The 26,977-nt window shown below is 57.0% G+C and overlaps 3 protein-coding genes across 6 annotated transcripts; 1 reads left to right on the plus strand and 2 right to left on the minus strand.

Moving 5' to 3' along the window:
* Positions 1 to 1,023: 1,023 nt before the first annotated feature.
* On the minus strand, positions 1,024 to 7,122 carry SNX11 (sorting nexin 11). The gene is made up of 7 exons (XM_031600777.2): positions 7,035 to 7,122; positions 4,557 to 4,605; positions 4,297 to 4,383; positions 4,100 to 4,200; positions 3,726 to 3,824; positions 3,326 to 3,538; positions 1,024 to 2,127 (listed from the first exon to the last, which is right to left on the minus strand). Exons 2-7 carry the CDS (start codon positions 4,575 to 4,577, stop codon positions 1,986 to 1,988), a joined length of 663 nt encoding a protein of 220 aa, XP_031456637.1. The 5' UTR covers positions 4,578 to 4,605; positions 7,035 to 7,122; the 3' UTR covers positions 1,024 to 1,985.
* A 123-nt stretch (positions 7,123 to 7,245) lies between these two features.
* Positions 7,246 to 15,091, plus strand: CBX1 (chromobox 1). Of its 2 annotated transcripts, none has more exons than XM_031600778.2 (5): positions 7,246 to 7,405; positions 11,904 to 12,079; positions 12,608 to 12,785; positions 13,508 to 13,602; positions 14,247 to 15,091. In XM_031600778.2, the coding sequence occupies exons 2-5, from the start codon at positions 11,940 to 11,942 to the stop codon at positions 14,389 to 14,391; spliced, it is 558 nt and encodes a 185-aa protein (XP_031456638.1). In that variant the 5' UTR covers positions 7,246 to 7,405; positions 11,904 to 11,939; the 3' UTR covers positions 14,392 to 15,091. The 2 variants fall into 2 exon arrangements, with proteins under 2 accessions (XP_031456638.1, XP_031456639.1); XM_031600779.2 differs by having other exon boundaries at positions 7,253 to 7,405; positions 11,907 to 12,079.
* Positions 15,092 to 17,948: 2,857 nt separating this feature from the next.
* On the minus strand, positions 17,949 to 26,962 carry NFE2L1 (NFE2 like bZIP transcription factor 1). 3 transcript variants are annotated; one of them, XM_031600772.2, is made up of 7 exons: positions 26,887 to 26,962; positions 26,445 to 26,564; positions 25,560 to 26,071; positions 22,236 to 22,451; positions 21,919 to 22,008; positions 21,426 to 21,587; positions 17,949 to 21,030 (listed from the first exon to the last, which is right to left on the minus strand). In XM_031600772.2, the coding sequence occupies exons 3-7, from the start codon at positions 26,067 to 26,069 to the stop codon at positions 19,693 to 19,695; spliced, it is 2,316 nt and encodes a 771-aa protein (XP_031456632.1). In that variant the 5' UTR covers positions 26,070 to 26,071; positions 26,445 to 26,564; positions 26,887 to 26,962; the 3' UTR covers positions 17,949 to 19,692. The 3 variants fall into 3 exon arrangements, with proteins under 3 accessions (XP_031456632.1, XP_089981071.1, XP_089981070.1); XM_090124945.1 differs by lacking the exon at positions 26,445 to 26,564 and having other exon boundaries at positions 26,887 to 26,948; XM_090124944.1 differs by lacking the exon at positions 26,887 to 26,962 and having other exon boundaries at positions 26,445 to 26,708.
* Positions 26,963 to 26,977: the final 15 nt, after the last annotated feature.

Genomic DNA, 26,977 nt, shown 5'->3' on the forward strand with positions numbered 1-26,977 from the left:
TCCACATCAGTTCCATGCATGGCAGAGAGACCCGCCCCCCCCCCCTCCCCACCCCTCCCGCCCATCACCTTCAGGCCCTGCACAAAACCATCCCTGCACATCTCGGACCCCATCCCCAGACATTCCCACGGCCCCAGCAGTGCGGAGGCAGCGCTGTTCTGCTCTGCACGCAGCACTGGGGTGGCTATTTTCCTCCCCCCCCCCCCTCCACCTTCACCCCAACCCCCCCCCCTCCACGGTTCTGCCTCCGAATGAGTCACTGTTTTCCCGACAGCTTTGCAGAGTCGATCAACACCACTAAAAATAATTTCCGCCTGGCTCTGACACGCAGCCAACACCGGGGCAGCAGCTGCACCCCCCCCAGGGGGAAGGATGGGCACCCTGAGGGAGGACCGAGCTCTGCTTGCAGGGCTGCTGTATCTCCATCACCTACAAAGGGAAGCCTTAGGGCTGACCAGTTCCTGGCAGGGCATGGAGAGAGGGATGGCCCGGAGCAGGGCTGTAGCTCTAAGCTGAGTGCTGTGCTCAGGGTTTGCAGCCCCGGCCGAAGGAGCGGTGCCTGCAGGATGCTGTGCAGTCTATGGCCACAGCTGGCCTCGCAGCTGAGCCATTTGGAGCTGCACACTCATCAGCAGACATGAATATGTATGAAGGGGGGTGGGGGGGGCAGCCAATGGCACCAGCAGCTGCCAGCCTTCACCATGAACTTCTCCTGACATTTCGGCTGCGACACGATGGGTTTCCAACCCTCCCTCCTCTGCAAACCCAAACCTCTGTGTGAGGACAACCAGCCCCAGCCCCACAAATCTCACAGTGTGACCCTCCCACCTGCTCTGCCCGCTGCTTTCTGCTTTGTGGACCCTCTCACCTCGTGAGCAGCTCCAGCAGGGTCAGCCCTACAGGGAGAGGTGCAATCAGCAGCTCTGTTCCCTACAGCCATCTATCTCCAATTAGCTTGGCCTCGGCCCTGCTTGGCTCCCTCCACCCACGCAGCAAGGACAGACATCACCAGCAAGCAGCAAGCCTCTTCTACTTGTTTTTATTTCAAGTCAGAGCACGTCGGCTCTGCCTCTACCAGTGCTCAGGGTATAGGAAAAGGTGCAGGAGAGCACAGGGAGCAGCAGCAAAAGTAACCAGGGCCCAAAGCATTGCCAGACACCCACTCCAAGGCAGTTGCATGCTGCGTTGCTCTGAGCGAGCTCCCTCCTGGCTGTGAGTCCCCTGTTCTCCTCCCCTGTTGCTCCCACGTTCCCCCACTGTGCTATCAACGTGTGAAAAGGTTTGTTCTCCTGCAGAATCCCATCTGGAAGGGGTGGCTGCACAAACAGGCAGGGGAGATAAACTGTCCCCTCATTCCTGGATGGGTTTTGTCTCTGTTTGTCCCAGCTGCGTGCAGCTCGTGGGACAAATGCTGCCAGCAGGACCCAGGTGTGGGCAGAGCATCTGCAGCCTGCTGTGGGTTCCATGCAGCTGAGACCACCAGGAGCTGCACAGAGCTGCTATCACTGGGGAAATGCAGCCTCCATGCAGAGGGCTGACCCAAAGGGACCTGCTGGGCAGCAGCCAGCTCCCCACTCCCAGTCTGAGGCTGCACACATCACAGCCAGCACATCCCACCCTGCCCAGGGCCAGGAACGTACCAGTAACGTGGGGCCTTGCTGGCATTGTGACCTAACCAAGCCCTGCTACTCCTCCAATTGGGGAGCAAAGGGCCACAGGAATAAGAAACACGGGTTTCACTAACCACTAGATCTCTTCTCCAAAGAGAAGAGCTACACAAACACGCTGCCTGGGACATCAAGGACAGTTGAGAATCATCAGGGAGAGAGCACACGAGCCCCGGACACCACAGAGCCAAGGACAAAGCTGTGTTCCCAGCACATCCCCAGTCCTGCCAGCCCGGCCTCCCTCTGGCTCAGCCAGCAGCACCTCCTCCAGAGAGAGCTGCAGGTCCTGGGGAAGGCAGGTGAGGTCGCTCAAACCATTTACTGCATCTCCTGCTGTCCACCCAAGGGCTCTGCTGGCTCATCTGGGCTGTCCGAGTGCGCGTCATCCATGCCAAAGTCGCTCCAGTGTGGGAGGGTCTCCAGGCAGCTCAGCCCCTGTGTGGCCCCCAGGCTGGCACAGCTGAAAAGAGAGAGCAGTCAGAGCACTGGCAACACTGCAGCAGCTGCTCGTGGTTGTACACAAGGGCAGCACCACCAGGAAAAGGCAGATGGTGCTGGCAGCAGCAAGGAAAACACAGCCACAACACCTGCATACCTACCCTGTTACCTCGGGCTGTTGTGCTCTCACAAACCCTATCCTTCAAGCACAAAGAGCTCTGTTTTAAACATTGCTGGGGTCTAGAAACATCTTTATACCCATTCATTGAAAACCAAGCTGAAAAAGAAGTGGTACAGAAGGCCAGACACAGCCTCTTGCATAGTAGGCTCAAGAAGCACAGGGATGCAGAGCTTCACTGCCAGGGAACCTGCACCTGCAGGACTCGAGTGTGTGGGTGATGCAGAGGTGACAAATGGAGGATGCTTTCCTCTCCCACCACGGCAGCTGTCTCCCCAGGTACAGAAAACCCTTGACTGGCACCAAGGTGGCAGCCCCCCTTACCCAGTGAGATGCCTGGCTAATTCCCACACACACAGCAAGTGCTCTGCAGCTGTGGTGGGCGTGAGGCATGCCTTGCACACTGCAAGGGCCGAGAGAAGATGCACAGAAAGTCTATGTTCTGAAAGGCTCAAAGGTTCCTCACCACACAGAGATTAAGAAAGGAATGCATCCAAAGATCACTGTAAATCTCAGCTTAAGTTTTTCTGAGAGATTCAAGCTCTCCTCTGCTAAGCCTTGGCTATGGCCAGAACAGGTCACCCTCCCAGGCAGCCTGAAGGGCAGCACAGGAGACACTGGCAACAGCCTGTGACATCCATCTCTGCTCATCTAGCCCCTGGAATCCTGCCCGCTTGTGTGCAGGGCTACAGAGCACATGCTCAGTTTTATTCCTTTAAATGACTGTAACAAGGATGTGACAAGCAGCTCAAAAAGCCACTCAGGAGTCCCTGGAAAGCCTGGCAGTTCCTCTCATTTCATAGTAGGAGTTGTTTCCTAACAGTGAAACTCCATTGCACAGACACCAGCCATTTCTAAGCAGCATTCCTACAGCTGCAAGCACAGGCAAGGGGAGGTGTGGGCAGCAGGGCACCATCTGGCCCAGGGTGCTGCTGGTACCAGGTCTGCTGAAGCCAGCACAAAGCAGCTCTGAGCACAGCAAGAGAGCTGGGGTCTGCCCCACTGTGGTGCCCCTGGGTCAGTCTTTCCCTGCCTGCATTACCTGCCATGCACACCTCCTCCCGGCAGCAGCGTAGGGCGGCTCTCCTCCTCCTGCACCCAGCCACAGTTGGACATGGCATAGTGCAGGATGGCTTCTGTCACTGTCTGTGAGCCTTGGCCTTGCACGCATGCCTCTATCTCAGGCACGGAGAGCTGGCTCTGCAGGAAGAGGTGCAGCCGGCTGTCGGAGAGGAGGACAACATTCTGCACAACCCTGCGAAAAGAGAAGGGGGTGAGGCAAGTCTGCAGGAGCACAGAGCACTCTGAGTGCTGCCCAGACAGCTCACACTGCCAGGCTGATCCCACCAGCAGATCCACTGCCTCCTCACAAACAGCATCTTCTAAGTGCTGCATCCTCCTTCTCATGCCCTGCCAGAGGTGCGTGCAGGAGCTTCACTCACTTTTCCAGGAACTGCTGCAGCCCCTGCCTCCTCTTCTCAATGAATTCATCTGTGCTCCCCACAAAGAAGGTGGATTTTCCAGGCAGCTCTGGGACAGGCCTGCAGGAAGAGTGCAGAGGCAGCAGCTCAGGGTCAGATTGTCCCAGCACTGGAGCAAGAAGATGTGGGGCAGCAAGGTAGCAGCAGCTGGCACCCTGCTTTGTGCAGAGCTGGATCTTATGAGTGCCAGTATCCCACATCTATGTCTGGAGAAAGCCACCCCTCTGCTTTTCTTTATCCACATCTGCTCCGAGAGCACAGAAGATACCCAGAGCAATGGAACTGTGGTGTCTGGCTGCAGGTGGGTGAAAGCAGGGAGCTCAGGGCATGCTTACACCAAGCCAGCATTCTTCTGGAGCTGCCGCCTCAGCCACACGAATTCACGGTACCGGCGCCGCACACATGAGGTCTTGGCTGTAAAAGCCTTGCTGTTGGTCTGCAAAAAAAAAACAAAAAACCACAGACATAATCCTCCCAACTGAGGGGCAACGAGGCAGGTGAGCTCTGCTGTTTCCCAACAGCCACAACTTACGTGGAGGAAGATTTTATAATCCACATAGGAGTTCCAGGAGCCTTCGTTCTGCACCCGAGGGTCCTGGACACGCACTGTGGTCAGCTCCTGGGACACAAACACTGCCTGAGCACAGGGCAGAAATCCCAGTCTCATCCCCATCCACCCCCCCAGCTCTGCCTCCTGCCCAATGTTCAGCACCTCTCAATGCAGCACTCAGGACTCCAGCATTGCCAACCCCCAGCCAGGAACAGATAAAACCACATCAGGAGGCATCTTACCTCCTCTCGGCTCTCCAACATCCTAGAACCAGAGCTCAGAAGGAAACATCTGCACAGAGGAAAAAGGATTTGGTAAGAAGAGACGGAGCACTTAGACAATCAGGATTCCCCACATTCTCCCCACGCCCCCAGGAAGTTCACAGTTTCTGTCTCACCCAGCAGCACCTCTCCAGCCCCCAGTCCTAGCACAGTTGATCCTATCCAGTAAGCCACCATGAAATAAAGAGGATGCATTCAACTCCAGCAGCCCCCAGGGCAGAGAGCAAAGCAGCATGAACCTCCCATGTGCCCCACATGGGCCACACAGCCCATCAGGCTCCTGCTGGGGGATGCTGGAGGCTGCTCCATGACCAGAACTGGGACATGCAGGATCTCTTTTCCTTGTAGCTCCATAGGAGAAAAGGATGGAAGAGCCCAGCCCCTCCCCACACTGCAAGGGCAGTTCTGCACTGAAACACTCAGTGCAGCTTGTTCAGGTGGTAAGGAAAGAACCCCGCTTTGATCACAGCTTCCTCCTCTCACCAGCCTCCCCCTGCTGCCTGCCCAGCACAAGCAAAGCAGCCACCCCCCAGCCAGCATCCTCCTGCTGCCAGATGAGCCTGCTCCTCTCCCTGAGATCAGCCCAGCTCCTGCTGCTGCCCCAGCACGTCTCCCATTAGCACCAGACACAGACAACGCCGCTCCTCTCAGCTCTTTCACAATTCAACTGAATAAGCAGCAAACTCCAGACCACGATTTCCCCCTCTGGTTAGATGTCATGCCTGCATTGCAACCTCTCGCCCTCACTGCCCTCCCTGCTCTCACCCTCTCCAGCACCCCACGGTGCCCTCATCTCTCCCACTGAGTTTTGCCATGAGCTGCTGCTTCCTCCACCACATCCCTCGGGCACTGCTGGGCCCCCAGCTGATTTGCTGCCCTACTGCATTCTCCTGCAGTAATCCCTGTTTTGCAATGATAGCACAGACACGGTGCCAACGCTGCGAGGAAGAGAGAGGACAGACAGTCCCCAACACCCCATAACGGCACAGACCAACCCATCCAAGCATCCCTTCCTGGTCTGGACCACACAGAGCAGGAGAGCTCGTCAGGGGGAGCTGGCAGACCAAACGTGTCCTGGTTTCACCTTTCTGGTTTGTTGTGCAAGGCATTCGGAGCCCCTGGGATGAACCTGAGGCTCAGGACACAGCCCTGGCTCCTGAGGGACGCGGAACAGAGAGGCACAGCAACCCTTCACCTGTTCCCAGTTCCTGGAGCTTTGCCTTTTAGGCCATGGGAGCTGCCAAGTGCTGGGTAGCATTGCGAGCTCAGCCTTTATTTATCTGCTCGGTTGTGAAGCAAAGCTCTTCTGAAGGCTGAGCTAATTTTAGCCAGGACAAGGGGAGGGGTGAGCCACGATCCACGCTTCAAAAATCTGGCTCCGCCGGTTTGCAAGATCTCACTCATCTGATCCAATGCAGAGAGCACAGAAGGTGTGAATGGACAGCAGAAAAGAGCTGAGGGCACAGTGCAGGAGCTCCAGGCCCAGTGCAGGCAGCTCTGGGGTATCTCACAGTGACAGCTCTCACTGGGGCTGGGTCAGGCTGCTGCTGCTGCTGCTGCTACTGCTGTTTCCAATTTGAGCTGTAAGGGGGAGGGTGAGGGGAACCTACCAAAAAAACCCCACCATATTTCAGTGCGTGCACTCCTCCCCCTGGGAACCGAGGGCAGAAAAGGTGCCAAATGTGCTACCAGTCACCCTGCCAGGCTCAGCAATGGGCACTCAGCTCTCCCAGGCAGCTGTGATCCCACTGCTTCCAGGGCAAAAACACAACGGGGAGAGGAGAAGAGAGAAAAAAAACAGCCCTCACGGAATAGCAGAGAGCTGCCACAAAGAGGGGCTGGGTCGCTCAGTTATGGGAGATTGGAGACCGCAGAGGACAGCTGGGGGCCGCTGCTCCGTGGGGTGGGACGGGGCTGCCTTGGGAGGGGTCCCTGCAGCCCCACAGGGCCCAGTGCTGCCCGTGGGCAGAGCAGCACCGAGCACAGCCCCAGGCCGGCATAACACGAGGCCGCTGCCGCTCGCTCCCATGTGGGAACGCACGCGTGTCTCACGGCCGCACTTTCACATCGAATAATCTCATTTAAGCTCGGTTCAGAGTTAATTGGGCTCCACTCGACAAACCAAAGGGAGAAAGGCAGCTTCGGGGGGCAGCTTTAAGCAGCTGTGCCCAATCCTCTTTCGGGGCTTTTGCTTACGATCCGAATTAAGGGCTCTCGAGGGGAGCCGCTGTGACCCCCACTGCACCCCGGGGGTCGCGATCCGGGGCTGGGGGGCACCAGCACGAACTGGGAACCCGGAGGCCTCACCCTCTCAAGGCCTCAGTCCCAAAAACAAGCCACACAACCTCCCCCCCACCGCGCCGGGCTCCCCATACAGAGCTCAATGTCCCACAGTGATGCCCAGATCCGCCCCCTCCCTCTTTCAGGACCCCCCCTCACCTCCTCACGCAGGACGCGGCCCCTTTAAACAGCACAGCGGCGCGGCGGCCTTATACCGCGAGCGGCACTTCCTCTTCCTGCCGGCGCGGTGCATGTTGGGAGCTGTAGTTCACGCCGACGTCAGCGACGCGCCTACACCTCCCACGATGCCCCGCGGCAACTCACGCATCTAACTGCGGCGGACTTCATCTCCCATAGTGCACCGCGGTGGGTGCGGGTCGCGGCGCATGCGCGGAGCGGCGCGGCGGGCACTGGGGCTGGCCGGGCTCTTTTGTTCGACGGAGGCAGACGGAGCGCGCCAGGCCCGCGGCGCCGGCCCCTGCCCGCCCGTAGGCCGCTTCCCTTCGGAACCGTTGGCGGGGCTGTGCAAGGTGCGCGGGGTTGGGCCGCCGGTTACCGTTTGGGGTGAGGTGGTTGCGGTGGTGGTGGGGGGGGAACCGAGCGAGGCGGGGCCGCGAAGGGACAAAGCGGGGCCTGAACGGAACGGAGCGGGGTGGGCGGCAACGGGTGTGGAGATGGGGGGGGCGGTGTGGAGGAGCCGCGTTCGGAGCGGGGGGGGTTGGAGGGCAGAGCTGTGGGGCCGGCGGGGGTTCGTGCCCACGTAGGAGGGCGAGGAGGTGGACCCGGACCCGGACCCGCTGTGGTTGTTTGCGTGAAGCTGAGAGAACGAAAAGCGGCGGGGTTTTGTGGCGGGAAGCGGCGCCTCCCGGAGCATTCGGGCACTGCGAGGCTCCTGTGCTGCTGTAAGGGACGGGCGGCGGGTTGGGGTGGGAATTGAGGCGGTGTTCGCTGTGAGCACCTGGGATCCGTGCGGTGATCGTTAAGGTTGGAAAAGAGCCGTCAGGTCCCAGCCCCGCTGCTGAGCGCGGCCATCGGTGCCACATCCCCGCCGTGCTGCAGCTGCTCCAGGCGTGGGGACGCTCCCACCTCCGTGGGCTGTCTGTGCCTCGCTGCTTTTGCTGAGAAGAAGTTGTTCCTGGTACCCAACGGCAGCCTGAAGCCATCAGCTCCCATCCTAAAACAGGAGATATCGCGGTGATGCTTCCCTCCCTTTGCACAAAAGGGAGAGGAGGAACGCGGCCCTGCGTTCCCACCCTCAGCTTTTGGCCCCTAGGGTTCTGTCTGCCTTTGCCAACCAAACCCTGTCTATGGGATGGGGTTTGTAGCTCGAATTCCCTTACAATATCCCTGCTGTGTGTGTTTTTCTCTTAAATCCAGAGATACGTTCTGTCCTGGATTGTGAACTTAACTGGAAATGATGTGGCCGAGCTCAAAGGCTGTGGCTTTCTTTTAGTTTGATCTCTGCTCGAAGCCTTGAGCTTTGACTCAAACTTTCCAGAGGTGTTTTCTGCCGTGTTCAGGTTCTGGAGTGTGAAAGGTTTCGTGTGCTGCTTCCCACTTCATCAGAACAGTGCCTGCTGCCTTCCCCTGGCACATGCAGAATAAACTTGGAGTGTTTGTAAGTCCTTACAGAGACGAGAGATCCCAGCCAAGTTTGAGAAAGGCAGGAGGGAGGAAATGTTTAAAGCTTAGAACTCATTAAAGCGAAGCTGAACTGTTCATCCTTTAAGGTGCAGCTAATGGAACCGGGCTGCATTCAGACCCAACCTCTGGGTCTCCACATTTTTTTTTCTTGGCTCTCCTTTTGTTAAGCTTCCTACTGAAAAGACGAGCACAAGGCATGCTGGAAGGGCAGCAGCTCTCCCTCAGCAGCGTCTCAGCATCAGTTCCATTCCTCACTGCCCCAAGAAGTGCAGTGAGCAGAGCTTTGTGCTGATCCATGCTGTCAGCCACGCTCTCGTTCCTCTGCCTGCTATTCCTGTCCCTATAAAGCAGGCTTTTGTGCACACCTTCATGCTGGGCCTCTTTTTTCCTGCCCTTTTACTGGGCTTTGAATTCTTTTCAAGTGCCTTAGGTGTGTCGGATGCTTTTCCTATTAGCTTCAGACCACGGAGTCATTCTTTCAATCTTTCACTGCTCTGCTTTCCTTTTCACAAAGGATTTCAGCCTTGCCTTAAGCGTTAGGTAAGAAGCAGCAAATGAAAACAGGAGGACTTAGTGCAGGATTTCTAGGCTCAGGATGGTCCTGTTTTTCAGTGTAAACCAACTTCTTCACACCTTAAGTGAAGGAAAATTGAAGTTGAACATAGGAAACGTGTGCTACTTAATGAGGCCTTTCTTGGGGCAGGACAATCCAGCCCCAAATCCTGTAGACATGAGCGATGTCCTCACGATTGTTGTCTGTTGCCCCTGCTGCGTTCCCTTCCAAGCACAACCAAGCAGTGCTCTGTGTGGCTGTGGTTTGTCTTGAATCAAGAAAACGGGTAGGGTTTGAAATGCCCTCATGCAAAGGCTGCAATCTTTGCCGAATCCCTTTGTCGTGCTCCAGCCTCCCTGACTGCAGTGCAGTGAAAGGCCTGCACAGCAGCTCGCCTCTGCAACGCCAGGCTCTGCAGCAGCTGCTGTGCTGGGGCTCAGCATTGCCTGCCTGCTGCAGGCTGCAGATGTGCTGCGCTGCGTGGAGCCCCGGAGCCACCAGGCCCCCTGGGCTCTGCTCCTGGCCTGCTTTTTCTGCAAGTGCTCCTGGCCTCGTGTCTGCATCTTCTCTCCTTTCCTATAATACCATGATGGAGCTGTGGCATAGCATCGTTTGCACTGCTCTGTGGCTTTCCTCCTTTTTCCATTTCTGCCTGTCTCACTCCCAGATCTGGTTCCGCTGCCTCTACAGACTTTGGTCCAGGGAACCACTTGGCTCCTTAATACAGCATCCCAAGGTCCTTACAAAATGAGGCAACAACTGCAGTGTTTGTGGCTGAGATTCCTTTGGCTGCAGCTGAGCACAAGTCCCTGCTGGGAGCAGGGAACCCCAGGATCTCACCCCTGCGGGCCCTTTTCTCCACATACAGGTTGTGCCTCAGTGCATGGAGGATCCTCCTCCCCGCGGGGGCGAAGGGGAGGAAGGAGCTGCCAGAGGAATTCCAGAGTGAAACTCGAGCCTGGCTTCCTGCAGGCGCTGGCAGCTTCGCCTTGTTGCATTGCACAGCCTTGGGCTCGCCTCCACCCAGCGTCCAGTCAATGCCCAGTGAATATCTGGCTCTGCCTTAGCCTGGGAGCAGGGCAGGGAAAAGCTTTTCTGCTACATGATGTTGTACAGCTTCGTTTCAGCAAGCTGTTCCCAACTTTTACTCCTCCCCTCCCCCAGGAATGGGGCAGGAAATCTGTATCCCTGGGGGTTGGGTGTGCTGTGGTATTTAATAAAGGAGCCCTGTGGTAGCTGTGCCCCTGCAGTGGGAATGTCCCTGTCACTGCTCCAGCTGCTGGGCTTTACAGGCTGGGGAGCTTCTCATGGCTTCACACAGCACTCAGAGCAGGCTTCATCTCTTATGATGGATGTTGCAGCTCTGTAACACAGCAGAGCAAGCTCTTCCCTTGTCTCTATCTCCAGCCTGCTCTGGTGCTCACCCCTCTCTGAAACCACCAGGTAAGCACAAAGCAGCAGAGCCCTGTGCTGAAGGAGAGCTGTTGTTCTGCCTGGCCCACCAGCAGCTCGGTGCCCATCCTCTGCACAGTGTGTGCTCCAAGCAGCAGCACAGCAGCAAGGTCCAAAATCCAACCATTTGAGTGCAGTGCGTGCCAAACAGAGAAGTGCTGCTTTCTCTCTCTGTGCTTTTCCATGCTCCTTGGCTGCCCTTAGGGCCTGTCTGTGAGACAGCAGCACAGACAGGGTGGTCTGGAGCATGCGGCCTCGGCTGTGTCCCTCCTGTCCTCTCTGTTTGGGCTTCTGGTGTGAACTAGTCGTTCATATTCTGGGCTTTGTGGGCCTCCTTTTTGAGCCTTTTCCTTTGAATGGAGCTCTAATGGCAGCTGCTCAACTCAGCAACATCTTGTACAAAGGGAACTCGCTCAGCTGAGAGCTGAGATTGTTCTTAACTCTGACATCTTCTGTTAGTGTAAATCTGCAGGATTCTTGTTTTGCTCTATAACCTAACTAGCATAGATTTTTGTCAGCTGAAATGTGTTGTATAACGTTCACCTGAGCAGCAAAAATGAAGTCTTTGGGCTGGTAACGTTTGACCAGCTCGCCAGTCATCTTGCTTGGCAGAAAATGCATTTCTTACTGGAACAAAGCAGTTAGGCCAGGAAGGCTCTGGGCAGCTGTTCAGCAAGGTGGGTGGGTGACAATCACTCCTCCTGGGATGCAGAGCCAGGACCAGGAGGTTCAGTCCTGGTGACAGAGCAGTGACAGTGACTCGGTGTTGGTGACATCGGGTGGGAATGCTCACCACCTCCTGACCCTTAGGGCAGTCTAAATCAGGGCAGTCTTTGAACCTAAGGACAGCACTCCCATATTCCTTTGTACAGAGAATGGCCTTGTTTGGGTCAGAGCATCCTGCAAACCCTGCTGTGTGTTTCAGATGCTTCCCACAAGCTCTGGGCTTGTGGCTCTGTGGCTATTCCTATGCCCTGGAGATAAGGAGAAGAAAAATTTTGGAGCTGGATGAGTATCCTAGAGTGCACATACATGAAAACACCAAAGAAAAGAACGTGGGGAGCTCAGGATCAGGGACTGTGACTTTTGTTTAGCTTGGATTAACTGTTTATTAACTTTAAATTAATGTCAGCAGTGTGCTTTCTCCCTCCCGCTGCTGTGTGAATTTGCAAATGGTTTCCACAGCTCAGGACAGGGTAGAGCTGAGATGAGTGGAAGGGCTTTTTGTGTGTTTCCTGCTTTGTAAGTGCCTGTTTCCTCTGAAACAGCCTTCTGTGCTGGGTACACAGAGGCAAAGCTGGGTACTGTGTATACTTTTGCTGCCTTGCAAAGGCAAACCTGACCTTAACACACACGTGTGATTTTCTTTCCCCTTTCAGCAGCGTCGCCCGTAAGCTGAAAAACTGGCCAGCACAATGGGAAAAAAACAGAACAAGAAGAAAGTAGAAGAGGTCTTAGAGGAAGAAGAGGAGGAGTATGTGGTGGAGAAGGTCCTGGATCGACGAGTGGTGAAGGGCAAAGTGGAATATCTGCTGAAATGGAAAGGCTTCTCCGAGTAAGTAAGCAAGAGGGAGACTGACTTTTTACACGTTCTGATAATGATGGGTTGAAGGGGAATGGCTTTAATCTAAAAGAGGGGAGTCTTAGGTCAGATGTGAGACAGAAATTATTTACTCAAAGGGCCTCTCCTTGTCTGCAAAACGTGGCTAAGAGGCTCAGGGTGAGTGTAATGATGGAGAAGGTGGTACTGAATGTCACCAGCTCTAATTGGAGCACTGTGAGCGTAGCCTAGGTGAGAAAGTCCTGCTTCTGTCTCACAGATTAACTGTGCAGTGCCATGGTGATATAGGGGGACTTCCTTTGCTTTAACAGAGTGTGAAGCAAGCAGACAGGTGAAATGAACTGCTTTTCTTTCCTGGAAACAGAAATAACTCTGCCCTGGCCTCTTGCATCACTGCCCTTATCTGTTTCGTGGGGTGAGGACACAGAATCCTGCTGCTTCTCTCAGCATCTCCACTTGATCTGGTGTCAGGACTTTGTGTCTGTCTCTGTCAGTAAATTAAACTGCTGGTTTTCATTCCAGTGAAGATAACACATGGGAGCCAGAGGAGAACCTCGACTGCCCAGACCTCATTGCAGAGTTCCTTCAGTCCCAGAAAACTGCACACGAGAGTGAGAAGTCTGAGGGAAGCAAACGCAAAGCAGAGTCTGACACGGAGGACAAAGGGGAGGAGAGCAAACCAAAGAAGAAGAAGGAGGAGGTGAGGCAGCGTTGGCTTTCTGTACTCACCTCCCTAGCTCTGCATTTGGCACAGTGTCCAGCAACTGGAGTAGCCATGCTCTGAAACCTGAGTCAAATGGTTCTGCACAGAGGGGAGACTATTCCAGATCAGTGAGGCACAGCTGGAGTGCTTTTGAAAAGCTGTGGCTTTTCAGAAGGAGCATGAGCTGCTCTCTGAGCCAGGCCTCTGTGAGAATCTGGAGCAGGTTCTAGTACTAAACTGAAAGGCAGTCTTTGAACCTAAATAATGTGGAGCCACAGCTTCTCTCGAGCAGCCACAAGGGGTAAAATGGGCTGCAGGGGTTACCTGCTGCCTCCAAGAGAAGGAGCAGGGCAGAGCAGGGAGCCTCTCTCTCAGGATGCTCGTAGCAGCTTGGGAAGAAGGACGAGAAGGAGGCTCTGCAGTCTGTTTTGCATCCTGGGAGCTGCTGAATCTCGGCCAGCACGAAAGTTTGAGCAGCTGTGCCTTGGAAATCAGATCCTCTGCTTGTGGCTTTGGACTGCCCTGGGGCCCCCAGATCCGCTCTGTGCCATGGGTACACACCTGAGCTGTCTGCTTAGTGACTGCTGGCCTCAGTCGTTGCAGTCCAAGCATCTGATGCACTGAGCCTTTCTGAGCAGCCCTCAGTGTGTCTGTGTGGCCTGCAGCAGGGGTGTGACCATCACCCTTCGATGCTACAAGTGGAAACTTGTCTCTTGCAGTCGGAGAAACCACGAGGCTTTGCCCGGGGCTTTGAGCCGGAACGGATCATTGGTGCCACAGATTCCAGCGGGGAGCTCATGTTCCTGATGAAGTGGTGAGTGTGTCTTTGTGTCTGTCATTTCTTCACTTATTCTGTGCCAGAGAGGGAAGGACCTGCACCTGGGGAGTCCCTGCTACCTGGCACGAAATCTCTCACGATGGCGCTGCTGCCTGAGGTGACCCTCTGCGCTGAGGCTAACGTGGATGTGAAAGAAGCAGGTAGGGCCCTTGGGATTGCGTGGCTCTTAAGATGCCCCCTGCAGCAGGCGCGAGCTTGGGGAGAGAGAGGGGTGTGATGTCGTGGCATGGGCCACAGCTTCAGAAGGCCACACCCCAAGGAGAGCCGTGACCACGTCCCTTTCAGCTCTAGTGAAACAGGGCTTGTCTCTGGTGCAGCTGGGAGCCAAACCAGGCAGGTGAAGGTGCAGGAACCACTTGCTCTTGCACTGTCTCAGAAGTACGGAGTAGCTGGGGAAGGGCTGCAGCTTTGATTTGGCTGCTGTCCCCATGCCTGACAACACACGCCTGCTTTTGAGGACTCACGTGCTGCTTCTCTCTGCACCAGAGCCACTCAGGAAGGGCTTGCTTGGATTCCCTGGGTGGCCTGAGGACTCCTCAGTTTTCCAACTGCTTGATTCTCTCCAGTTCTTCCACCTCCTTCTGCAGCCCCCTAACTCGATCCTCTGCTCTGGCCTGTAGGAAGAACTCTGATGAGGCCGACCTGGTCCCCGCCAAGGAAGCCAACATCAAGTGCCCCCAGGTGGTCATCTCGTTCTATGAGGAGAGGTTGACATGGCATTCCTACCCCTCAGAGGACGATGACAAGAAAGAGGACAAGAACTAAACCCCGGCACCCGCCCTGGCCAGCCTTTGTATAAAGATCTGAACTGTGGGTTTGAGCAAGAGGGGGAGAACGCAGCTCTGCTCAGTCGGGAGCGTAGAGATGGCTGGAGAAGATGCCCTTTGAAGAGACCAGTATGGTTTCTGTGCCCTGCAGCTGCTCCGCTGCTTTATGCAGCTTCATGCTGTGTACAGATTCAAACCAGCCCGGCTCACTGGGGGAGGGAAGGGTGGGGGGTCTGGGGAGGGGGGGGCCATGGGATTTCCAGGCTGTCCGTTTGGCAGCTTGTGGGAGAGGAAGCAAAGCCCCTTCCATGAAGGACTGTCACTGGTGATGGGTGGGCTGGGAAAAAGGAGTGCAGATGGATACTGCTCATTCTTCAAAGACCATCTCAGCAACCCACAGCCTTCTTCCCAATAGTGTTAACTCTGCATTTTTACGGCGTAGCATGTGTGTAGTTTTGTTTTTGTTTTGTTTTGTTTTTTTTCTGTTGTTGGTTTTATTTTTGTTTCGTTTTGTTTCTTTTCTTTTGCTATTACTGGTGTATCGGTCTGGGGGTATGGGGGGAGGGATGTGGGGAAATTGGTCTCTTGTTTCATTGGGGAGGGAGGGAGATGAGGTCTGGTGACAATGTTCCAGATCATTTCCAGGTCTTTTTTAGAACCTGAATTCAGAAAAGGAAAGAAAAAAAAAAAAAAAATAAGAGCCCAGTATTGATGACAGAACTAAGGAGACAGGGACGCTGACATGAGACTGAGACTGTGAATGTCCACATCTTTGGAGCCGAGGTCCTCAAAACCCTCAGAGCAGTTTGTATGGGGGGAGGGAGGGTGAGGGGAGACTTGTGAAAATGCAAACTTGTGATTCGTATTGTCCTGAAGCAGAACTGCCAGTTACTGACACACGCATTGTATATGGGAGGGTAGGGTGGGAATGCATCTTAACCCCTTAAAAGCCTTTCTACCTTTTCTTTTTTTTTTTCCATCACAAGGTGCTATTTGTCAAAATCGGGGGGGAGAAAGACTATTGACTATTTGTTCCTTTTCCCACCTTAATTTGACTGTCCAGCCAGCAGCACTGGGAACCCTTCACATTTATCACATGGGAGAGAGAGGAAACCACGAGCAGCACAAAAAAAAATAATAAAAAAAAACAAAATTAATTCCATATTCTCCCATAACAAGTGATTGTTTTTAGGAGGCCAGACGTTGGTGCCGGAGCCAGATGAGTAACCCTGAACCTTCGGAGGGTTTTTTAAAATCCAGTTTATTACAAATAATGACTTATTTAATGTCTGGAATCATGAGCCCCACCAGACTCCTGGCACCTCCTTGTAGGGTGGTATGTATCTAGACTTGCATTGTACAAACCTTTTTTTAAAAGCATGTGTTTAGGTTTCTGTGAAAACGTTGTTTAAATGTAAAGTACGTGTTTGGATTTTAACTTCATACCGAGCTCTGTCAGTTTTTTTGGTCTCAATAAAATTTTAGATTTATAATCCTGATTTTTTTCTTCTCAACCTTGCTCCTTCCTCCAGCTCTCTGTGCGTGAGCTCGGTGTAGAGCAGTGAGGAGGGAAGTTAGCCCTGATGGTGCTGAACGAGGTTAGATCTGGCTGCCGGCTCTCATCTAGGTGTCGACTGGAGCTCTGCAGCAGCCCACGGCTGCATCTTATTCGTTGTGACTGCAGAAGAGACGTGGCAGAGAGGTTGGTAGCTAAAGGCCTGAGTCGAGGAGGCTCCTGAGGGCGAGAGGCATAGCTGTGATCTGGAACCTGTTTGATGGAAGGAGATGCTGCGTGAGCTCCCGGCCGGGACCCGGCTCGCCTGCGGTGTGGGTAAGTGCCCTTTCCTGCACTTCTCATGGGGATGTGGAACAGACGTTGTCACTTTGTGTTTACGGACGGGTTTTTGTTATTTTTAAAGCTCTGCCACTGATTCTGGTGGCTGAAGGTGGAAATGGCATTGCTTCATTCTTGGTTTGGCCTTACACAAGAGCTTGCAGCCTTCAGTATGGAGGAAGGGAAAGCTGTGCCCCTCTGCTTGGCCCCCTGGCTCTCAATGCCATAGCACAGCCCTTGGCAAGGGCTGAGGTTTCACTGAGAGGAGGACGGGGCTTTCTGGCACACAGTTTCCAGCATCCACAGGGTGCGTGACAGAGCAGGGAGCAGCACTGAGGTTTTGGGTGGTGTTCAGCTGCTCTGCCAGTGCCTGCAAAACTATGCAGCCCATTGAAATCCGGGCTATTCGCAGCACCCGGCGGTATGCTGAAATGTCTTCCCTGCACTGGTAGCCAGCAGCAGCAGCAATTAAACTGGTGTTAATCACTGGAGTTGGAAGGAAGAACGTCCACTTAATTGAACAGAAGGAGGCTGCAGCTCCTTGGAGAGGCTCTCGGCCGATTGATGGCCACGGGGGGCTGGAAGCTGAGTGCTGCAGGAGTCTGGAGGATTTGGGGCTCCTGATGGGGCAGAGTATCACCTCCTGAGGTCCTGAGCCCAACTGTCTGTGTGCTGGGAGCTGAGACAGGTCACGGTGGTGGGTTCAGTGCTCAGGGATGGAGGCAGAGAGGCCATGCGGGGCAGCCCAGCACTCCTCAAAGCCAGGGCTCTAGCCGAGATCAGAGGCAGGAGGCCCTGCTGGTGGCTAAGTGCTTCCTGCCTTGGAAAATGAAAGGTCTGCTCACCACCTGATCTGTGCTGGCAGGCAGCCCACACTGCTGACAGTGCCAGGATGTGACAGTGATGCACAGAGTGCTGGCCCCGTGCTGCCCCAAAGGCTGGGGGAGATAGCTGCAGGCAGGGATTGCACCAGGAGCGTTCTCAGCTGAAGGCAGAGCAGGGCTGCTGGCTGGGGTAGAGCAAGAATGGGGGGGATGGCAGGAGCCGGGCCATGGAGATCCCTGCAAAGGAGGACGGTGGGGGGATGGCAAATGTTTGGCCCTGGTTCCCAGAGCCTAAAAGCAGCCTGGGGTAATGCCTGAGATAAATAGCCCTGGAGCCCAGGAAGGGACTGGAAACCCCCTGTTGTTTATTTTAGTGCCCTGTGGTCCCCTGGGCTGAGCTGTGAGTGTGTGGAGCTGCCCTGGCCTCCTGAAAAGGCAAAAGGGAGACAAACCCATCCCTCCTGTGATCAGGTGAGGGTCAGTCTGGGGAAAATCATGCTGGTCCCATGAAGTTCCCAATAGAAGCGGGGCCTCACCTCCGTTTGGGGTACAACGCAGTGCTGAGTGTGCTGCTGCTGGGCTCTGCCAAAGGCAGGACTATAGCACCTTGCTGCCCAAGCCTCTTCTTATTGATGGGCTCCTTTGGTGGTTCATAATCAATTTGGGAATACAGCTCTGTACTAACGCTGCCCCCACTAGAGGCCAGGTGGGGGAAATGTTAGTGGCAATGATGGGCTGGCTGCTGCTGCCTTTGAGGAACACCCAGCAGCAGTGCCCACTCCCCCCTGCAGGGCACCACAGAGCTGGGAGCTGTGGCTGAGGGCCCCCACAGGGAGGCTCTTTAGTTTCCCAAACGTGTTTCAGCTTAAAAAATAAAATACATGAAACCAAGGCTCGTACAGTGAATAAGCCGTTTTATTTTTTTGTCCTGTGCTCACACAATCTCTCTTCTTTCCCTGACAGGTCACAGATCATTAAAATAAAGTTTCTAAGAGGAAAATAATTTAAAACATACACTCAGGGCTCCATTCCAACCTCCCCAACACCCACATCTCCATCACTTGTGCTTCATCTCATGCGTAAGTAAAGCTGTTGGATCTCAGGAGCGCGGTACGGGAGAGCCCTGCGCAGGCCCACAAAGGCAACACGCAGCCCTCAGCTCTCCCCACACCGCACCCTGAGATGCAGCTCCTTTCCCTGCAGCCTGTTCACATGCCCACACCAACACCTCCTCCTCGGCAGCCCCCAGCAGCATCACTTCCCCCCCCCCCCCCTCCCCTGGCACCGCTGGGTTCCCTGCAGAGCTGCTGCCCGCACCTCCTCAGCGCCGTCCCCCTCAGTGCTACACCCTCAGCCCGTATCACATGCACAGGACTGGCTAGGAAAGCCATTTTAAGCTATTCAGTTGCTGGTAAAGTCACTCCCAGCTGTGCTATATTGTAAATACAGCTTCTAGGATCGTCTCCATGGAGGAGACCAACAGTGATCAAGGCACTACCCCCACCCCCCTCCTTAAAACAAAGGAAGTCAGACCAACACCTAGGGACAGAAGAGAATCCTATAATGTGATCACACGGTTACACTGAATCTTTATGGCAAAGAGAACAATTAGCAGCTTTGAACGTTCGGGCTTCTCCCTTTTACTCAACACAAGCACTCTAGACCCTATAGGGAAAACAGGGCTGAAGCCCTAAAAAAAAATAAAATCAAATCAAAGCACGGTTAAGAAACAGGAATCCTAACAGATGTCTAGTTCTATAAGTGACAAGCCCACGGCTCTGCGTGCTGTCCCTGCTGCCGCACACCCACCCCGTGGCCCCCAAAGCTTTCTCAGCCAGTCAGTAGGAGAAGACAGCGGCTGCATGCAGGCTGCTGAGTGCCCTCCTCGACAGCGGCCCTGCGCGGCAGTGACATGCTCAGTGAGTGTGGTGGGGATGCACAGCTCCTGTTAACCCTTCCCAGTTCCACCCCCCCCCCCCCTTCAAACCCACTCCAGAGCTCCAGCTCCAGGCCCCAAGGCAGCACAGCCCTCCGCAAGCTTCCTCAGAGCTGGAAGGGTTAATGGAAGGCCGCACCACTCGTGTTGCCATGTGTGCACTGGTCTGATCTAGAAAGGGATGGTGGCTAATCTGGAATTAAGTCGGGTTGAATCACACACACTGATGTCAAAACTGGTTCGGGGAAAAAAAAAAAAAAGAAAAAAAAAAAAACAGGATAAAAACAAACAAAAAAAAACAACTACCTGAAATCACAGAACTTTGGAAGTTCAGAAAAATGTCTCTCCTATCGCTTGGTTTTAAAGTTCATTTGCTTAAATCTCTTTTCTTATTTAAAGCCAGTTCCTAACAGTAGTTTTTCCACCTCCGCTCATCTCCCCACCAGTGATGCCAGCTGATTTCCTGCGCTCAAAGGATTCCAGGCTGTGGAAGGTGCTGGGCTCGCCAGTGCACTGTCCGCTCCTCCCCGTCCCTCCCCACAGGGAGCGCTCGTCCGCAGTCCCTCCTGTACACTGACCGGCAGCAGTCACGTTTGAGAAGATATATTGGATAAGAAGGCATGAAAGTTCCTCTAAGCACTTCCAGGCTCAGCCCTTCTCCAGTTCTACCTTGAGCGATTCTCCCACTCCTCCCGCGTGCCTCCCTCACTTCCTGCGGTCCTTCTGTTTCCTCTCCTGCCTCCTGGCCTGCTGGTCAGCCAAGGTGCGAGGTATCAAGATGACGCTGCCGTCGCTGGCGTACTGCAGGGCGTACTGATTGGGGGAGTAGGGCTGGCCGTTCTCATCCCGCAGCCGGCCGAACACCTCCTGGTAGAGGTTCTGCACCTTCTGCTTCATTTGGCGGATGGACTTGAGGAACTCCACCTTCTCCCTGAGCAGTTTGGACTTGTCCCTCTGCAAGTCCTCCACGTCGCGTTCCAGGTTCAGGATGGTGTCCAGCTTCCTCTTGCGGCAGTTCTGGGCAGCCATCTTGTTCTTGCCTCGCCTCCTGATGTCTCGGATGAGGCTCAGCTGCGCCTCGCTGAGCTGGTACTTGGAGAGCAGTTCATTGAACTCCTCCACGGGCAGGTTGATGATCTTGTCGTTGGTGAAAGGGATCTTCATGGCTCTGGCTCGATGCTCATCCCTGCTCATCTGCTTATCCAGGAACTCGGACGGTTTCTCCTTGCTGCTCTTCTTCCCCACGCTGGGCAGCTTGGGCTCCTCGGGATCCAGGGTCCCCGGTGCCATGTTGTAGGTGTGGTTGTGGCCCACGTGCTCCAGGTAAGGCAAGTAGTGGAGCTGCGACGGGTCCTGGTAGCTCATGCGGCAGAACTTGCTGTACTCAGGCTGGTACCCAACCGCCCCTTCCGCTTCTTCAAAGTCCACGTTTTCAGAGTCTGAGCTGTAGCCGACAGCTCCTTCCTCAGAAAATGAGGAGGAAGAGGAAGAGGAGGAGGAGGAGGAAGAGGAGGAAGAAGAGGAGGAAGAGGCTTCTGAGCTGCTAAGGGAAGCAGGACTGTGGCCAGAATCCAGAGAAAGACCTGAGTCAGAATCAAACTCCTCTTCCAGCTGCGAGGCCTGCACTGGGTTGAAACCTTCTTCGATGGCCAAATCCATCAAGCTGATCTCATCAAGCATGGCTTCATCAAGAAGGCCGCCCAGCGGGTCCGGCAGCTCAGGGCCCGCCGTCTCATTCACCGTACTGTTCAGCTGTGGGGGGAAGAAGATCCCACTGAAGTTGGTGGAGCTGAAGGTGGTGTTGAGGCCAGTGGAGTTATCCGGCGTCAGTTGCAGCAGCGCTGAGCTGCCACCCATGGAAGGGCTTTCAATTTCAGAGCTGAAGAGGGAGAAGTCCTGTGAGCAGCTGCCCAGAGAGGCCTGATGCAGGCTGACATTCTGATTGATGGGAGTGTTTGGGGCGAGGTTGTAGTTAGAAGTCAGCAGGTCTCCGCTTGTGCCGTTGTAAAGGGTTTCAGCGGTCGTGCTGTTCACTTCCATAGCCTGGAAGAGACACGAAGCAGATCAGCAAATCAACCACGTTCAGGCCCTGCCTTTTCACTGCCCTTCACCACCAGGATACACCAAAGACACGGCGTTTCTAGCTCTTGTGGAAGGAGCTACATCTCCAGTAAGCCCAGCACCATCCGCCAGCTGCAGGAGGTTTAAGACACTGCCAGCAACATCCACACGGGCACTCAATGTCACCGCACAGCCTATGACAAAACCAAAGCTGCTGTTCCAAACCTCCAACTGCCATTCTCCAGGAGCTGGGTGCTTGGAACAGCCACTGGACCTCCCCTAACCTCAGCTGAGTGATAACGTGCGCCTGGAAGGGCAAACCCCTTCCCACTGCCACCCCTCCAGCACCAGCAGCTGCCACCCCAGGGTGCGCTGACCTGCATTTCCATGATAGACATGAGGTCCTGCCACTGCTGCTCCAGATCGAAGGGCGACTCAGCCTCTGGGAGGAGAGGAGACAGCAGGCTGCTCTGGATGCCCGCAGGCCGGCTCTCGCTGGGCACAGCTTCGCTTAGGGTGGAGACATCTGCAGCTGGAAACTGAACCACGTGAGGCACAGTCAGTCCCCAGCTGATGAGCCGCGGCCAGGGAGGCAGCCAGCCCCAATGCCCTTCCACCTCCACGCCGGCAATCGCTTCTCCTTTGTTCAGAGCAAAGCGGTTGCAGTTATTCCTCCGCAGTTCGCTATGAACTAATTAGAAGCAAAGCCAGAAGTCTTTAATTAATTGTGACCACCCCACACCCTCCCCCCGCTGCTACTTTTGCAGGCACGATGCCTGGAGCCTCCTTAAACAGCCTAACCCAATTTACTGCCAGCCCTGCGCTCTCCATGAGGGGTACAAGCGGCACCACAACCCCATCCTCGCTCACCTCCGAGTTCTCCCCAAAAGGGAAGGTGGCCTCCAGCAGCCTAAGGCACTCCTCCAGGGACAGGGCCGTCTGATCCTCCACGCCAGGCACCTGATGGGAAACACAAGCGACCACAGCCCCAGGATTAGGAAGGAGGCGATGAAAAAAAAAAAAACAAGCTCCTACAGCACAGCTTCATTACAGCGCATCCAAAAAAGAGCCAGAGGCCCCACCCAATGCTTCCGAGGTGCTCCCAGCACTGGCTTGGGGCCGGAGGGGGCCCTGAGCTGGCAGTGCAGTGCAGCAGAAGCTGTGCTGGATGCCAGCCGTTCCGTTACCTGCGCAGGGAAGCTCTCCCCGGTCTCGCCATCCACTAGCAGGTTCCTATTGGTGACCTGTCCTCCCGCGCTCCTCCAGCCGTCCCCGCGCTCCCTCCCATCGCTCAGCTCTTTGTCCACTTCGCTCTCTTTCTGCCGGTGGCTGTAGTCAAAAATCTCTCTCCCGGCGCCCAGATCGATGTCCTGTCTCCACAGGATGTCAATCAAATCGATGTCCTGAAAGACACACGCACGCACACGGAATCGCTCAGCACGGGCCCCTCCGGACTCCCCTCGGCCCACCCCTCTCCCACCGCCCCCCGCACCATTCCTTCGGCTCCTGCGGGGCGCGGTGGCCGCTGCCCATCGCAGCCCGGGGGGGGCGGCTCTGCGGGAGGGCCGTGCGGACGCGCGCCCCATGGCGGGGGCGGCCCGGTGCAGGCGGCGCAGGGCAGGAGGCGTTCGGGCCAATGTCGCGGCGGTGGCTGCGCCGTGGCCAGCTTGCATCAGCCCGTGGTGCCATCCCGGCCATTTGCATAAGGGGAGGAGTGCGCCGGTTGGGGGGGGGGGGGGGAGGGGGGAGGAATAAAATAAATAAATAAATTATAATTAAAAATAAATAAAAAAAAATTTAAAAATCCCCGCATCGGCGGCGGCGCCCACCTGATGCAACCAGAACCGCCGCCACCGGGGCGGCCGCAGCCCAGCCCCGCCCGGAGCCCGACCGCACCCGGGGGGGGGGGGGGGGGGATGGGGGGTGCGAAGCGGCCGCCCCCGCCCTGGGGACCCCCACGGTGCCGCTCCCCCACCCCACCCCCCCTACGGGCACGACCGCCCCCGCCCCGCCGCAGCCCGGCCCTGCAGCACCGCCCTCCCCCACCTCCCTCCCTCTCTCCCTCTCCCTCCCTCCCCGGCTCGGTACCTTTCTCATGGCCCCCGCTGCCGCCCGGGCCGCGGCGCCGCGCTCATGGTCCCCGCGGGGGGCGGCGGGGCGGGCAGGCCGGGGAGCGGCGCCGAGCACGCATCGCCGCTTCTCCGCCCCGAGCGGCCACAGGTGCCCGCGGCCCCGCTGCGGCGGCGGCAGCAGCCCCCGCCCGCCCCGCCCCGGTCCCGCCGCCGCCCGCCCGGGCCGGGCTGCGGCGCGCCCCGCCCGCCCCTCCCCCGCCGTTACCTTGGCTGCGGCGCCGCCGGGCCCCGCCCTTCCCCCCGCCCCGCCGGGATGCGGCGCCGCCGGGCCCCGCCCCTCCGCCTCGCCCGACCAATGGGCGGCCGCGCCCCACCGCGCGCCCCGCCCCTCGCCCGGGCGGAGGCCTCCGCCAATCCGCGCCGCCGGGGGGCCGCCCTTTCCACCAATCAACGGCCGCGGGGCCCACCGGCCCGCGCCTTCCTGCAGGGCCGCGCCCCCGCCGTGGCGCAGCGCCGCCGCCCCGCGCCGCGCGCTCCGGTACCGGGCGCTGCCTCCCCCGGCTGCGGCACCGCCTGGGGCCGCCCCCCAACCCCCACCCCGGGCCTGCCGCAGCCACGAGGCCCTGCCGCCTGCGGTCCTCCTATCAGATCGGCCTGTAGGGCGCGACGGCGGCGGCTCCGGGCCCCGCGCAGGGACGGCCGCGGTGACCTTGGGCCGCTCCACCTCCGTTCGGCTCCGCGCCGACAACGGGAGAACCGCGCCCGGCACGACCCGGGCCCCTCCTGCCCGGGGCTGGCGGTACAGCGGTTGCCGGGGCGCTGCCCAGCTCGGAGCCCTCCCGCCCCCCAGCCCCCCGCCAGGGGCTGCGTGCTGCTCGGAGCCCCCCCAGCCCTGCGGCACCGGTCCTCGTCCTGGGGCTCGGCCACCACCGGGAGCTGCTGGGGCAAAAGGAGCCCCACCTTCAGCTCAGCGCCCACAGAGCGCCGCACCGCGCCAGCTTTTAGAATTGTGAAGGCAGCTTTGCTCCCTGCACAAGGTCGCGTCCTGCCCCAGACACCTGCAGTGCGTTAAAGCCACGGGGGAGCGGAGCAAAAGCACAAACCCTGAGTTTGCAGCCCTGGGGAAGGAAAGCTCCAGCTCTGCAGCCAGCAGCGAGCCTGGAGGTGAGCAGGGAGTGAAGGTTCCAGACAAAGACACCAAAAATAAGCAGCTGTGGGCAGCACCATCCCTACAGCCTGTGGAGTTTCCTCACTCCCTGCACCTGATGGTGCCACCAGGGCTGCCCTCCGAGCCGGGCTGTGGGGCAGCAGGCAGGGAATGTGAGTGGGGGAGGAGGGGAGAGGGCAGAGCCCAAGTGCTCCAACATGGGGACAGCACGGCCAAGGAGCAGCTGGAAGGGAACGGCCACACACGTGGCCGTACAGGAAGCAAGTCAAAGTCCTCCCTCCTTCCACACACAGGAATTACCTCTCAGTTATCAGGCCAGGAGCCAGACATGTGAACGTTTGCGTTGCGCTGCCAGTTCCTCCCATCGCCTCAGCGACTCCTCCACACTCACACATCCTACAGCAGCGCTGCTCAACCACAGCAAAGCTCAACCCAAACCAACCACCACCATCGTCCCTCCTGCCTGCACGTGTTCAACTGCTCTCCTTCCGTGGTTTCCTGCCTCCTGCTGTGCTAAAACCATGTGACAAAGCTCGAGGCGCCCACAGGGGATGGCAGCAATGGGCTGCATCCCAACCCGGCTCCTCACCGAGCTCAGAAAGTGAGACAACAGCAGCAACACTGGGAGTGCCCAACAGAGCCAAGCAGCACCAACACCCACACGTGGCTGGGGAGATATCGAGGCTGAAGAGGCCGTGACAAAGAGACCAGTGCCAAAAAGGAGGGGAAAAAAAAAAAAACCAACAAAAAATACCAGGAGCTCCTAGCAGGGACCGATTGCATCACAACATCTGAAAGGTTATGCTCAGACAGACAGAAAAAATAAACCACTTTCCAGTTCACCTCTCCCCACCCCTCTCTGATGAAAACCAAGCTATAAACGTCTCAGCTGGATGAACTCCAGAGCCAAGTAACCCAACCACCCCGCTGACACCTGGGATGAGGCTGTTACCCAATGCCTGTGTTTATTTCCCAGCGTTATTTTATGGGTTTCACAACACAAAGCTTTGTGCACACGCTGAAACGCCGACCCCAGCCCCTTCCCCACCTTTCAGTATCGCTTTCAAACCAAGAATACAGCAAACAAAAGTGGAAAAGCACCCTGAGTGTACAGCAAGCACTCAGGAGCACGCTGTGCTTCGGCCCCATGCCATTCCCATGGCCACGTGCTCGTCACACAGCACACACAAAACACCACTCACATTGATAGCCAGCAAAGAAGCCAACGTCAGGCTGTCCCCCAAGCCAAGAAATAAGAAGGAGCCGCCTACCTCTTTGGTCAGGTCCCCGTTCACTGGGGCAGCCACAGCTCCCAGGTCCTCCAGCTCTTCCCCAAAGCCCTGCTCAGCCCCGTTCTCCCTCACAGCACCATCAGGACCGTTCCCATCCTGCAGACCACCGCCGTTCTCGAGGGCGATGCCAGCGCTGGGCTGGGTGCCGGACACAGAGCCTTCGGGGTCACGATGCACCAACCAGGCACTGACTTCAGTGCTGGGCACTTGAAATCTGTCCAGTGCCCTCACCTGGTTAAGCAGCCTGCGAGCAGTGAAGTAATAGTCCAGGTCTACGCTCTTTGGGTGGATGCCATACCCGTCCAAGGTGTTGCGGAGGTTGTGAAATTGGGTCTGGGTGTATGCAGAACTCTGGCCAAGAATGATCTCTCGGAGAGGAGGGAGCTGGGAGTTCAGGTAGGTGTCCACGTCCACGCGAACGCCGATCAGGCTGAGCAGGATGGTGAACTGGATGAGGCCTTCCGTGAAGTATTTCTTCAGAGAAAGCATTTCTGGAAGAGAAGAAAAGAGGTGGAAGGTTAGGAAAACAAAACAAAACAAAACAAAAAAAAAACCCAACAAAACAACCAACAAGGAGCCAGCAGGTGGATTCAGCTCACAACAAGTCGCTCGGGTCACTCCTTCCCCTGCCCCACTTTTAAACAAAATAAAGCCACGCTTTCAGACACAAAACAACACTTCCAGGGTCGGAGTCACAGCACAGCACCGTGATAAAACTTCCCAGTGGGAATCCCTTCGGCTCGGGGACAAATCCAGCTTTCCTTTCCAGCTCCAAACCCTCCGGATCCCACCTCAGCGTCCCCACAACCCCCCCACAACCCCCCTTTTCCCATCTCCCCACGCAGCCCCGCTCCCCCCACTTACTGCCCGCGGTGCCCACATGCAGCAGTCGGGACGCTCCGTCCCGCTCCCCTCCGTTCGCTGCGGAGCTCCGTGCGGGGCAGATCCGAAGTTACCGAGCTGCGCTTCGGGACCTTTCCGGAGCTGAAACCGAACCGGGGGGGAGCTGAGGAAACGTGGAAGGCCCCGCCCGGCCGGTGCACGGAGCCGCCCCGCCCCGCGCTATTCTTAGGCCGTTGCGTCAACTTCACCACGAGGGGCTCCCGCCGCCGCCGCCCCCCCCCCCACAGCCGCCGCTCCCCCCCTCCAGGCCCCGCCGATCTCTGCCCGCAGCGCGGCGGCCCCGCGTGAGGCCCCGCCGGGCCCGGCCTCCCCCGCCGCCCCGCCCCGGGCCCTTTAAGGCGCCCTCAGGCCTCGTGACGCTGCCCCGCGTTCCGTCCGCGCCGCCGGCCCCGCCCGCCGCTACCCGCTCGCCGCCGCCGATCGCTCCCAGCCGCCCCGCCGCCGCCGCCGGCCCCGCTCCCGCCCCGGCCGACCGCCCCCCCTCCCTCCTTCAC

This window comes from Phasianus colchicus, chromosome 26, assembly GCF_987193195.1.
Source record: "Phasianus colchicus chromosome 26, bPhaCol1.hap1.1, whole genome shotgun sequence".
In the NCBI taxonomy this organism is placed as follows: domain Eukaryota; kingdom Metazoa; phylum Chordata; class Aves; order Galliformes; family Phasianidae; genus Phasianus; species Phasianus colchicus.

Bases quoted from the DNA above. Each gene is read 5' to 3' on its own strand.
- CBX1 (XM_031600778.2), top strand. From the start codon at position 11,940: ATGGGAAAAAAACAGAACAAGAAGAAAGTAGAAGAGGTCTTAGAGGAA. The intron at 12,080-12,607 runs GTAAGTAAGCAA...TTTTCATTCCAG, and splicing joins AAATGGAAAGGCTTCTCCGA to TGAAGATAACACATGGGAGC. The intron at 13,603-14,246 runs GTGAGTGTGTCT...TCTGGCCTGTAG, and splicing joins CTCATGTTCCTGATGAAGTG to GAAGAACTCTGATGAGGCCG.
- NFE2L1 (XM_031600772.2), bottom strand. From the start codon at position 26,069: ATGCTTTCTCTGAAGAAATACTTCACGGAAGGCCTCATCCAGTTCACC. The intron at 21,588-21,918 runs GTGAGCGAGGAT...CACGTGGTTCAG, and splicing joins CTTTTGGGGAGAACTCGGAG to TTTCCAGCTGCAGATGTCTC. The intron at 21,031-21,425 runs GTCAGCGCACCC...TGTCTCTTCCAG, and splicing joins TGTCTATCATGGAAATGCAG to GCTATGGAAGTGAACAGCAC.
- SNX11 (XM_031600777.2), bottom strand. From the start codon at position 4,577: ATGTTGGAGAGCCGAGAGGAG. The intron at 4,201-4,296 runs GTAAGTTGTGGC...TTTTTTTTGCAG, and splicing joins ATTATAAAATCTTCCTCCAC to ACCAACAGCAAGGCTTTTAC. The intron at 3,825-4,099 runs GTAAGCATGCCC...CTCTTCCTGCAG, and splicing joins CAGAAGAATGCTGGCTTGGT to GCCTGTCCCAGAGCTGCCTG.